Here is a 12,254-nt window from a genome sequence, read left to right as displayed (position 1 = left end):
TTTCATCAGATTTGAAAATTAAGCCATATAGATCACAGACCTGACAAAGAATTTATGCTGAAGATCTTTCCTTTCAATAGCCAGTCACCAAAGTTTAAAAAACAAAATAGCCAACAGCAAACAAAAAACTGGTATAAGGACAATAGAGAGAGGTGCAGCTACTTGACTATTTTGGACTTGCCTGGTTTCCAAGCTGTGCCTGTTAGCTGGCTTATAAATAGAAGGCAAGAATCTCAGAATTCTTAAAAATTAAAAAAAAGTATTTCTGCTTTAAAGACACATTTCAGACTGGATAAGTTTGAAATTGTCCCATTAGTAATTTCAGTTAAAATACCATGTTTTATTTGGAAGCTTTAAAAAGCCCATCCTCCCTTCAGAGAGGAGAGCGAGTAAGAGAAAGCTGAGGGAGCTAGCAATAGGCTTTCCGTAAAATCCCCAGAACAAGGAAGGAAGGAGGTGGCTGTTTGTTATGAAAAGAACTCCCCAGAAGAAGTGTCAGTCCACCATATCCCATCCCTTTCCCACCCACCCCCTTTTTCTAGATCTCTGAATGTTACTAAGAGAGAGGGGTGGTGGTGGTTTGCATATGTTAGGTGGGTAACATGCCCATTGCAAGTGGAGATCTGGGGGGGGGGGGCTGCGCCCACTTTGCCTCTGCACCACTGGAACCAATATAAATGGGTGACAGACAGGGGATTTTACACTACCCTCCCCAGTAATGTTAGCAAGAACACTAGTTCGGCCTTCACTACCCAATTAGCAAGGCCCCAGGATCTTCTTGTGGAATGGGAAGTGCGGGATTGGTTGAGATGCAGTGCCCACACAACTGAGACACTGTTAAAGCAGACACCCCTCTTTGAATCTTCAGAGCAGGCTGATTGAGAATCCATAGCCAGCCATATCAACAGCGGAAAGCGCTTCTGTAGTGGACCTGACTGTTGAGAATTCTCTCTGGTAAGAGATACCCTTCTATTACAGCAGAGTGCACAGAGGCAAAACATAGCGGAGTCTGCCTAGGCATGCGTGTATGCTGAGAGTAAAAGAAACTTGGAGCTAGTTCATAGTTTCAAATCAATATAGGGAGTCTTTATTGGTGAACTCCATTCTAGATAGTAAAGTGGAGAGATAGGATCTCTAATCTAGCTAGCTAGCTAGCTGGATACAGAGGGATGGTTTCTGCATCTTCGCACACATGGTACAGGGAGAGAGGAGCGTGGGTGTTGCAAGGGAGAAGAAAAAAGGAAGGGGGACTGGCAAGGCAGGCAGGAAGGAAGTCCTTGAGAGTAGCAATCTACATATCAAAGGGATAGTGCCAGAGCAGTAGAGAAGAGATGACCAATGTCTTGACCCCTCTAGCCCTCTGACTCACTAATCTGTCCCCCTCTGTCACTGAGACATGAGACGGTGCAGAGTTCTTCACTTCCAACACTGACTTCATATCCAACTGTTCATCAGCCCCCATCCCCATGGATCAGCAGTATTTTCTGCTTTGGCAGATGAGTTTGTTTGAGACAGCTCTGTAGAATCATCATCAGACGTGTGGAAAGGGTTTCTAAAGAATTAGCAGCAGTGGGTGGCGTTTGACCCAGACAAGTGTTTATGTCCCCATCCCACCAATATGTGGTAGTACAGGAATACACAAACACATTAGGTCTCAGATAAATCATTATGGAGTTTCAGGCTTGTCATCTGGTATTCAGTAACTCTCATGGCTTGTTCAAAAGTCTGCACACCAGCATTTTTAAGGACATCAAGACCACTGTTCCCTCTAAGGCGTGCGCACGTGTGCATGCTCACAAGTTTTGGGATGTCTGCTCTCAGTTCAATTAAGATCCCGCTGAGGTTGAATCAGGAAGGCCCCACTCTGAATGCAGGTGTGCACACGCTGCCTTGATACTCCCACCCAGAACAAAACTCATTTTGCACAGAGATGACAAAAATTAAAGGGACCACTGGTCAAGACAACCAGACATCACCCTCAGCCATTTCCCAGGGTCTTTTGTCAGTGACCCCATCAGATTTGGTGGTGTGCCAGCATTGCCTGGCTCCTCAACAACGAGTTCTAAAAACAAGAACATGATGGAGTTAGAAAACTATAAATCAGCCCGCCCCACAAGGTCGTTGTAATTTATTTATTTAAAATATTTATACCCCACCCGTGCGGTATTCTACTGCTCGGGGGGCAGATCACAACACTAATAAAATAGATATAATGTAAAATAAATAAGACTAATAAAGTTAACCAAATTGAACTCAACAAGTTTAAAGACCAGACTAAAACCACAACGACAATTACATTTTTTTTAAAGTTTCAAACTGAAAGTCATTTAAAAAGCTAAAAAACTGAGAACTATAAAAATGACATACAAAATATGTATTTTTAATTGGTTGCTAAAATTCTGAACGTACATGAGTAGGGAGGGAGTTCCACAGTCTGAGAACTACCACCGAAAAGAACATAACTGATCAGAGATGTAAAATGTCCAGAAATGTTGAGGCCATTTGCCTCTAATTCTTTTTTTCTGGGAAAAGGAGAAATTAGAAATATATCCCAATTCAAATAAATATACCCAGTGTTAAAAGCTGCAGCACTCCTTGATATCTTCGCTTTTGTCAAGTGGGGTGCATGCATGTTCCTGGGACTCCAGCGGCTCTGCTGAACAAGGGCTTTGGCACAACATGTGCAGCCACCCACTGTTTCTGGATCCAGTTCAAGGTGGCTGGTCCTTTGACACGCAGCAGCTGGGGTCCAGGATAACGCTTCACTCCATATGAGTCTGCCACGTGCCGTGGTCACCTGGGCGCTTTCCAGATTAGCTGCTCAACAGCAGCAAAATGCTTCCACTCAGGCCAATCACATTCACAACACAAACAGCAGGAGGAGCAGTCTCGCGGAAACAAACAGCCCCCAAACCCAGCAACTTTCTTATGCCGGATATACGACGTCATAGCACTACATTGCAGCGATTACATTCGGAACAAGGCATTGGAAATCTGAACGGCACCCTGCTGTCCGCGTAGGGACTGCGGTGTCACAATGCAGGAAGTGTGGAAGCACACTTCAGAGATACGACGTGATCCAGTTGCAGGGTCTAGTCCAGAAAGCGCCCTGGGGAGGTTGTACTCTGGGTTCCTTCACCAACTGAAGTTAGGCTAGTGATTAGGGTTGCCAATTGTGATTGATGAAGCTAGACCTGCAGATTTCCACCTCATTATTTTCCCTAATATACAAATACAACAAATATTTATATACCGCTTTTCAACAAAGGTTCCTGAAGTGGTTTACATAGTTACAAATAAATAAATAAAATGGCTCCCTGACCCCAAAGGGCTCACAATCTTTTAAAAAAAACCACAACATACGAGACACCTGGAACTTTTTAACACGGGGCTTTTAAATCTCTTTAACTCACATCTCCTCCAGAATGGAGGGGGTGCATCCACATATCGGCCAGATTTGCCCCGAAGTCCCTACGAGTCATCAGGGAGCAGTTCACACACAATTCAGGTTTTTAACTGCGTGTTAGAGTGTAGCCCAATTTATATCTGGGGCAGGGGCGTAGCTAGGGGAGAGGGGGCCCGTGTTCATCCCTCTCTTGGGTGGCCCCCCAGAGTGAAGGAGACAATTAAGAAATAGGGAGGGATGGAGCTGGAGGGCCCTCAGGAGCTGGGGCCCCGTGTTTTTTGAACCCTTTCCCTCAATTATAGCTACGCCCCTGATCTGGGGTTAAAAAAAAAATCCATTTGGGGGGGGACAACTTTGAGTTTGCAGTAAAGCCTCCCAGTAAACTCTGCTGTGTGTAAAGCCTGCTGTGTGTTAAATTCCCAGCAATATCGACTGGAGGGATGCTGTGCTGGGGCTGGATAAGGCCAGTTGCTTCCCCTCTGCTCAGTAAAGAGAATCACCACTTTAAAAAGGTGCCTCTTTGCTCGGTTAGCAGGGTAATATGTTTCATAATACCAAGTCATTAAAATCTCCATGATTCCTCTCAATAGTCAGCTAGAGATTCCTGGAGGGCTGGCAATCCTAGCTCAGCCAGTGGGGACTCAAGACAAGGCCTTTTCATGGCTGCACCCACACTATGGAGCTTCCTCCTCTGTGATGTCCACCCGGCTCCTTCAATCATTATTTTTGGAAGACTTGATAAGACCACCCATTTCAGCCAAGCATATGGGCTGGACTGAGTCTCTAATGGGAGATGTGTGTGTGTGTGTGTGTGCGTGCGTGTGCGCATGCTGCTTATGTTTTAGTTTGCTGAATTTCTTCTTCTCTCCATTTCTCTACGTTTACGAATTTGCTTTGTCATTTTTGTTTGCATATTTTTGATTTGGTGGCTGTGTGCTGCCACCAGCCATTTACACATTAAGGTTACAACCAGCACCTTGAATTGAGCCTGGAAACAAATTGGGGAATCTGTAGAACACAGCCTCTAACTCCCCTTGCTTCTTTGTCCAGGAATAAATGTGCATCTAGTGTAGCTCAAACAAAATCAGAGTAGCAGACTCCATTTTAAAAAAGCCCCTCATAGCAGTCTGGCAGCCAAGACTGGCCTGTGCCCTAGACGGCCTAGGCAGACACTTAGGGCACCCAGCAGGGAGGGGTGCAGATGGCCGGGGTCAAGTGCTGCCTGTATAGTCCACTGGGGTGCAGGTAGTCGCCTGCTGATGACTGCAGAGACAAGGAGAGCATTCAGCAGGAGCTGAGGGTGCCACAACCCTTCACCCACACAGGCCCCCCAACCTCCAGAGGCAGGTGCTTCCCATTGTCTGAGCGGGCATGTGTGTATGTGGGCGGGTGAGTGAGTGAGTGAGCAGGCGCTCCCCATCCCTGTCGCCCTCCGGCCCACTTGCTCTCTTTGCTGGCTGCCTCCACCACTCCTGCTGCTGCGGCAGATAATTACATGGCCACATTGCCCACAAGGGCAAAGGGGGGCAGAGGCGTCAGCAGGGGTGCACCTAGGTAACTGGGGCATCCGGACCGCCCACACTGCGAGGCCCTACTGCTGCAAATCCCCCTGAAACCTGCTTTTGGGGGCCCTCCTGCAGCCACCCTGTGCCCCGAACCTCGCCCCCCCCACTTAAGCCACCATGTGTGTGGTTGAAGGGTGGCAGGTGGGGGGTGGTGAGCGGAGCAGGTCCACCTGCACGGCAGTGTATGGAGCGACCACTAGGCCTGCCTATTTGGCCCAGCAGCTCTTGATAACTGCAAAGTGCTCCAGCGCGCCTACGCGGTTGAAATAGATCGTCGCAAGCCCGTGACATCATGGACTTGTGACAATCTATTTCAACGGTGCAGGTGTGCTGGAGCGCCTCGCGGTTATCAAGAGCCATTGGGCTGAACAGGCAGGCCCAGTGGTTGCTCTGTCTGCTGCCACCACCTCCGCCGGTGGGAGGGGAGGGGAGGCCTGCTCGGCTCCCCCTCTGGCCCACCCCCCTTGGCCATGCATATGGAGGCTTAAATTATGGGAAGGACGGAGTTTCGGCATGGTGGGACAGTGGTGGGGTGGCTGCAGGAACCCCCACTGGCCATTTGGAGACCCCACTGGACCTTGGAGGCCATGGACTGGGGCCCCCCGGTCCGGGGGTAAGAGCACCTCTGGGCGCCAGCATCAAAGCCAAGTTTCATCTGGGGCGCCAGAAACCTTGAGCTGGCAGCAGTGCCCTGAACCAGTTGATGCTTGTGCACACTTTCCAAGGGCAGTCCTTCTTGCCTGTGGTGTTTTTTGGTTAACCCATTCCTTGATCCAGGCCAGCTTTTGAATGGGGCTTTAGTTATCACATCTCTTTCCCTTGGATTCGGCATTGCCCACTTGGCGAATAACCACTCCCTTTTTTTAATCCCCCCTGCAGGGCACCACTGGATTTGGAAAGGAGGATGAGGAGGGGGACAGAGAAGGAGAGGAAGTGGAGAGGGGATCGGCCTCTCCTCTCCCACTCCTCCATCCCCCTCCATTCTCCTTTTCGAATCCAACAGTGGGTTGACAAGGACTTCTCAGAGCAGTTCTTCACCAAGCAGCAACAGTAGCAGCCCCCGCAGAGAATATTATTTATTTATTTATTTATTTATTTATTTATTTGATTTATATACCGCCCTTCCGAAATGGCTCAGGGTGGTTTACAATTAACATGAGCTATAGGCGACAGTAGAACTTGATGGCGGGGTGGGGGTGTGTGTGGTCAGGTGAGGCAGTGGCAGCATTTGGGCACCACAGCAAGTACCCCAGAGTCTTGTGCAGCCGTGTGACAAGTTACGATTGAGAAAGACTTGACCTCCCTTTGAAGCCCTCTAGGCTAGCGGTCATCATCAGCACATTTTGTGGCATTTTAAATCATTTTGTGCTAGTAATGTATTTTAGCGTCTTTTATATTTCTTACTGTATATTTTAAACCATCTTATGATGATAGTAGTGTGTCTTAAGAGTAACATCTATTGCTACTTAACTTAGGTTTCCAAAGGTACTTCATGCTGGCCTTCAATTCAATAAAGATTGAATTGAATTGAATTGACATTTTGTGACACATTTTGTGCTGATCACCAGATTACTCTCCTTGTAACTCTTGCTTCTCCCCCTTTCTACCTCTGGCTTTGTTGCCTCTCCTACCAGACATTTAGACCGTGCCCCTTGGAACAAGGACCAGTTTCTTCTGCTCCATCTTAAAGGTGAGCAGAAGGTCCATCATCATGGCCAAACTTCTGATGCTTCCAGGTTTCTGGAATTCTGTTTAAAAAATAAAACAAATCCTGAAATGAATGGGCTTTGAGAACAGTCAATCAAGACACTTCTTCCGTCTGGCCTTAAAGGCTAGATTTTCTGTCTCTAGCATGGCTGGCCACAGTTCCTGAAATTCCGAGCACTGCGGGGAAACGGGCATGAGATGAGTAAATGAAAGGACACAAAGCCTGCCCAATAGGTGAGAAAGCAATCTGCTTTGAGCAACGGAGTCCAAAACACTCCTTCTTCACGATGACTGGGGGTGGGGGTAGTAGGGGGAAATCTCACAGCGTGGGGTGGGGTGGGGAGGGCTGCTGGAACTTTCCCCAGCCGCCCCCAGATGGCCAGATTAAAAATCGCCTTGGAACAAACCAACCCAAAGAAAGCAAGAAAGCAACGAGGCGGGAGTTCCCCTACCCCGTGTGAGCTGCTCGTAGTCGTATTAGAAGTAAATTGCTGGATTTCCCGGAATTCTCCCGGGCAGCCAACCTATAAAAAGGAGAAGAGCGCGCTCCAGCCCCCCATTCCGAAAAGTCTCGAGTGCATCGCTTCAGCCGCAGCAGCACGGCCGGCTGCCTCCTCGTGCTTTCTTGGGCTACTACTGGACTGATTCGGGTTGCGTTAGGTTGATCTGTTCGCAGTGGCCTTCTTCAGAGCTCTACGTGGGAAACGCTCCTGCCCTGCGGATTTCGCGTCCTGAACATGCCGCCGCTTCTCTTCTTCCTCCTTGCCTTGAGCGCCTGGCAAAAAGGTAAGAGGAGGACGCGTTGAAAACTCTCTCCCTCCGTCCCGCCCCCCGATTATCTCAGGGCTTCTTTCGCTCTCCTCGCGGCATGTTTGGTCTCTACCGGTGGCTGGGTACCACCCAGTCCCATTAAAAGTAGCGGAGTATAGAGCTTCTTTGTTGATGGCTAGTGAATTCCTTCCTAAAAAGCCGCGCTCAGTTTCTTGAAAAAAGTAATCCGGGGGGCTGGGGACTCAAGTTTATAAGGAAATAACCGATTAAATACCCTCAGATCTGATTTCCCCTTTCCTCTAATCCTTGCTTAGGTATGCACTCTGGACATGCTCCAGGGCACTTGAGTTTATTCATATTTCCCCAGGATGGAGTCCTGAGAATGAATGGAGATCCTGGGATTGATCAGAAAGCCCTACCTAAAATATAAGTTTACTTGCTACCTGTAAAAGTAGCAGCTCTCCCACCACCTCCTGGAAAAGGAGGGGAGTATTTTCATTTCATTTCATTTTTTAACTGTAAAAAATACACCCAAGTGAGTGGCAGTGCATTACAGGAAAAGGACATTGCCTGTCACAATAAAGAGGTAAAGTGTGCCGTCAAGTCGATTAAGACTCCTGGTGCCCACAGAGCCCTGTGGTTTTCTTTGGTAGAATACAGGAGGGGTTTACCATTGCCTCTTCCCACACAGTATGAGATGATGCCTTTCAGCATCTTCCTAAATCGCTGCTGCCCGATATAGGTGTTTCCCGTAGTCTGGGAAACATACCAGAGAGGGGATTCGAACTGGCAACCTCTGGCTTGCTAAGCAAGATTTCCCCACTTCGCCATTAATACTCAGTCTGTATCTCTTGACTGGGGCATTCCGTCAGCTGTCTCATCTTGTTTTGCATAAGGCTTCCTTCTGGCTCTTACGGACATTTGAAGCGGCCTTAAACAGAGTGAGATCCTTGGTTCATCTCTAGACCAGTACTGTAGTGTACTATGCTGACTGGCAGCAGCTCTTCTTTAAGCAGGGATATTTCCACCTCCCCCTACTGGAGATGCCAGGGATTGCACCCTGGACCATCTGCATGCAGAGCATGTACTCTGCCAATGAGCTATGACCCCTTTAGTTCCCTGTTTTATGAACTGGAGGATCTAAGAAGTGGATCATGGATTCATGATTGTGTGTGGCCGCCACATTTCTTAGCCCATGTTGATTTTCCTGCGGTGCTGCCCCGGTCTCAACTGCATGGGTAACAGCTGCAGGAAGGGCAGTATTTCAGTGGCAGAGTGCATGCTTTTCAGGCAGGTTCCTGGGATTGCCAACGAAAAGGCTGTGAAGAAGATAGGGATAGTCACTGCCTGGGAGCCTGAAAAGCTGCTACCAGCCAGAGTAGACAGCAGAGATAGACCAAGGTTCTGGTTGCTTCTAAGGCAGCTTCAAATGTTCCGTATTAGATGTTTCCTGCCTTGTGGTACTATTAATGTTTTCCTAAAAATAGAGAGGCTGGCTTTCTCTCTCTCTCTCTCTCTCTTTTTGTTTCTTTGCTCCACTGGTTTAGAAAATGATACCATGATGACAGCTTTTGGGAGTGGAGTGAGGCCAGTGTAGAGTCTGGTCAGTAAAGAATGCCACCTTTTGAATGTAGACAGAGCTAAATCTGGCTAATCGGCCAACTCACACATTTATGCAAATGGAAATACTTCACTGAGAAGCCGGAGTTTTAGCTCAACTTGTGGGGTTCCAAATATATATCCCCCCACTGATGACCCCCTGCAAAGTGTGCTGATGTATAGGAGTAAAGAAGAGCTGAGGTTATCTGAAAGGGCTCACACCCACTAATTTACATAAACGGTAATGTTTGAGTGAGACAAACATTCACGCACACTCATCAGAAGGCCAAGATTGGATGTTGCTCCTATGTCCGTGTACAAACTGACTTGGTGGCAAATCCAGGTCTGCTAGCATGTGATATATGACAGAAATCATGTATCGCATATCTCGGAGGCTGGCCCGGCACTGAGGCTGCAGGACCTTTGTCAAAATGACACATTCCACAAGCCAGCTATGACTGGATTTCCTGACTAATGTTAGAAAGTTTAGAAGCAGCTATGGGTCAAGTCCCTGATTGGATCAGAGACAGTAGTGGCACAGGAGTGGATTTTTTAAAAAAAGTTTGTGAAACAAATACAATTCATAAACATCATGACAGAAAATATAACAGTATATATACAATATAGGGTTACAAACCTGCCAAGATGTCCCTATTTTTCCATTCACCTGAAATGAGAAACTAGAGACATGTTGGCAGGTATGGGGTTATTGTATTGTAAGGACATTTCCTCAAAAGGACCGTTTGTAATATGGCAAAGCTTTTAATTATTATTGGCATAATGAATCAGTGGGAACCAGCAAATAATGAAAGTGTCTGAATGAGGAATTCCAGAAGAGACTTGTGACTGGTGTGTTAATTTGGCCATTAATGCTAATTTTAGGGAGTTACAACAAACAAACAAACACCCTCTTTCCCCCTGTGCAGTTTCTCTGATTTAACTGTCCTCTCCTTTACTGCTATTAGCCTCACTGAGGGGTGAGGAAAGACAAGGGCAGTACGGTTTCCCACTTTGGACCTGGGTCTTTGATAGGGAAAATGGCCCTGGAAGACAGGATTGACTCACCTATTAAGAACAGCCCTGTTGGATCAGGCCCATCTAGTCCAGCATCCTGTTTCACACAGTGGCCCACCAGATGCCTCTGAGGAGCCCACAGGCAAGAGATGAGGGCATGGCCTCTCTCTTGCTGTTGCCACTGCCTCCGTCTAATTGGGTTACCATCCTGCCTTCCTGGGGCTGCTTTTGAGTTGGTTTGGTTATTTGTAAGTTAGGAGTTGTGATTATGTCTCCTCCATATAATGTTCCCTCCTCCTACCTAGGCAAAGGGGGACCTTTAAAAATGATGGTTCTCTTACATTTCACAGGGGGAGGAAAAAACTGTCCCTATTCATCCTAGCATAGCGGCCCTCCCAGTGGTTGTTGCTGGTGTCTCCTTTGCAGTGCTTCTTTTTAGATGAATTACTGTATGTAACTGTATTTATTTTATATGCCATTTTGAAAACCCCTTTGAAACAGGGAATCATTTGCCCCCATTTATTTTGTCCCATAAACTGCTCTGAGAGCTTATTTTGTTGGAAAGTGGTATATAATTTCCTAAAGGTAAAGTGTGCCTTCGAATCAGTGTCGACTCCTCTGGTGGTGGTCTTTGGTAGAATACAGGAGGAATTTACCATTGCCTTCTCCTGCGCAGTATGAGATGATGCCTTTCAGCACCTTCCTATATTACTGCTGCCTGATATAGGCGTTTCCAGTGGGGATTCAAACCAGCAACCTCTTGCTCGTTATGCAAATTATTTTCCCGCTTGCACTGTTAGGTGGCTTCATATTATTTATTTATTTATTTATTTTCACACTTTTATCCCGCTCTTCCTTCGAGGAGCTCAGAGCGGTGTACATGCTTATTTTTATCCTCACAGCAACCCTGTGAGGTAGGTTAGGCTGAGAGATACATGACTGGCCCAGAGTCACCTAGTGAGTTTCATGGGTTAATAGGGATTTGAATTTGGGTCTTCCCGGTCCTAGTCCAACACTCTAACCACTATGCTATGCTGCTCCCCCTTTACTACTTTACTACTTTACTACTACTACTACTAATAATAATAAATGGGGGGAAAGTACAGTTTTGCCCTTTCTTAGATGAGAGGGGTGATGGCTGAGTCTACTGATAATCCAGCAATGTGTTTCAGACTGGTTGGGGTGGTAGATTTTGCCCCCACTTAACTATGACGATCACTTGCGCAAGTCACTATTCCTCAAATCTTACCTACCTCACAGGGTTGTTGTGAGACCCAAATGCTACGCCAAGGTCTTTGCAGTTTAAAGCAAGATATAATTATTACAAATCAAATGACACTGATGGCACTGGGCCTCCTTGTGCCTGGGGACTGTAACCAGCTAGCCTTCATGGGCTGCCACATTTCCAGATGAGACTTCAGCTGGGTTGCCACATTTCTGGATTGGACTTTAGTGAAATGAATGGAAATCCATGATTTCCTCCTAACAAACTCAAGCTTCTCTCTATAATCCTCTTCCAGCCCCCTGAAAGATCTCTCTGTGTGCATTTGAGAGCTTTTTTTTTTTTTTTAAACCCCAGGATCACTTAAGCATGAAAAGGGTGATCTTGAAAAATCCATCCTGGCCAGGAGGAGTCTTAGTTAGTTAGTTAGTTAGTTATTCGATTTCTATACCGCCCTTCCAAAAATGGCTCAGGGCGGTTTTAGGAGGTCTTAGGAGGTCGAATCTGAGTGAGTTGGATGAGTGAAATTTGGAGCATTGGCTCTTTGGAGTGCTGGGCATCAGGCTGTCAGCTGGGTTAGGAACATAGGAAGCTGCCCTATTCTGAGTCAGACCATTGGTCTATCTAGTTCAGTATCGTCTTCACAGACTGGCAGCGGCTTCTCCAAGGTTGCAGGCAGGAATCTCTCTCAGCCCTCTCTTGGAGATGCTGCCAGGGAGGGAACTTGGAACCTAGATGCTCTTCCCAGAGTGGCTCCATCCCCTGAGGGGAATATCTTACAGTGCTCACACTTCTAGTCTCCCATTCATATGCAACCAGGGAAGACCCTGCTTATCTAAGGGGACAAGTCATGTTTGCTACCACAAGGCCAGCTCTCCTTGTATTTGTTTTTTTTTAACAAAACATGTTCCTATTCTAAGAACAAGCTCCCCCCCCCCCGTAAATGTGAGCTATCATGTCACATACATGA

At 47.0% G+C, this 12,254-nt stretch overlaps 1 protein-coding gene across 3 annotated transcripts in view; it reads left to right on the top strand.

The window, feature by feature from the left end:
• LOC128342179 (intercellular adhesion molecule 5-like) overlaps positions 1–12,254 on the top strand; it is a 130,516-nt gene that overhangs the window by 100,486 nt on the left and 17,776 nt on the right. The window contains exon 1 of one of the 3 annotated variants that reach the window (XM_053289187.1): positions 7,103–7,464. The exons of the other annotated variants lie outside the window; for them this stretch is intronic. Coding sequence (XP_053145162.1) covers positions 7,416–7,464 — 49 coding nt within the window. The 5' untranslated portion in view covers positions 7,103–7,415. Of the gene's footprint in view, positions 1–7,102; positions 7,465–12,254 lie in introns of those variants that run through there. 3 annotated transcript variants of the gene reach the window in all.

Source organism: Hemicordylus capensis, chromosome 2 (assembly GCF_027244095.1).
Source record: "Hemicordylus capensis ecotype Gifberg chromosome 2, rHemCap1.1.pri, whole genome shotgun sequence".
Classification (NCBI taxonomy): domain Eukaryota; kingdom Metazoa; phylum Chordata; class Lepidosauria; order Squamata; family Cordylidae; genus Hemicordylus; species Hemicordylus capensis.
The sequence above is the reverse complement of the archived record's forward strand: the minus strand, read 5'-3'. Positions and strand labels throughout refer to the sequence as shown.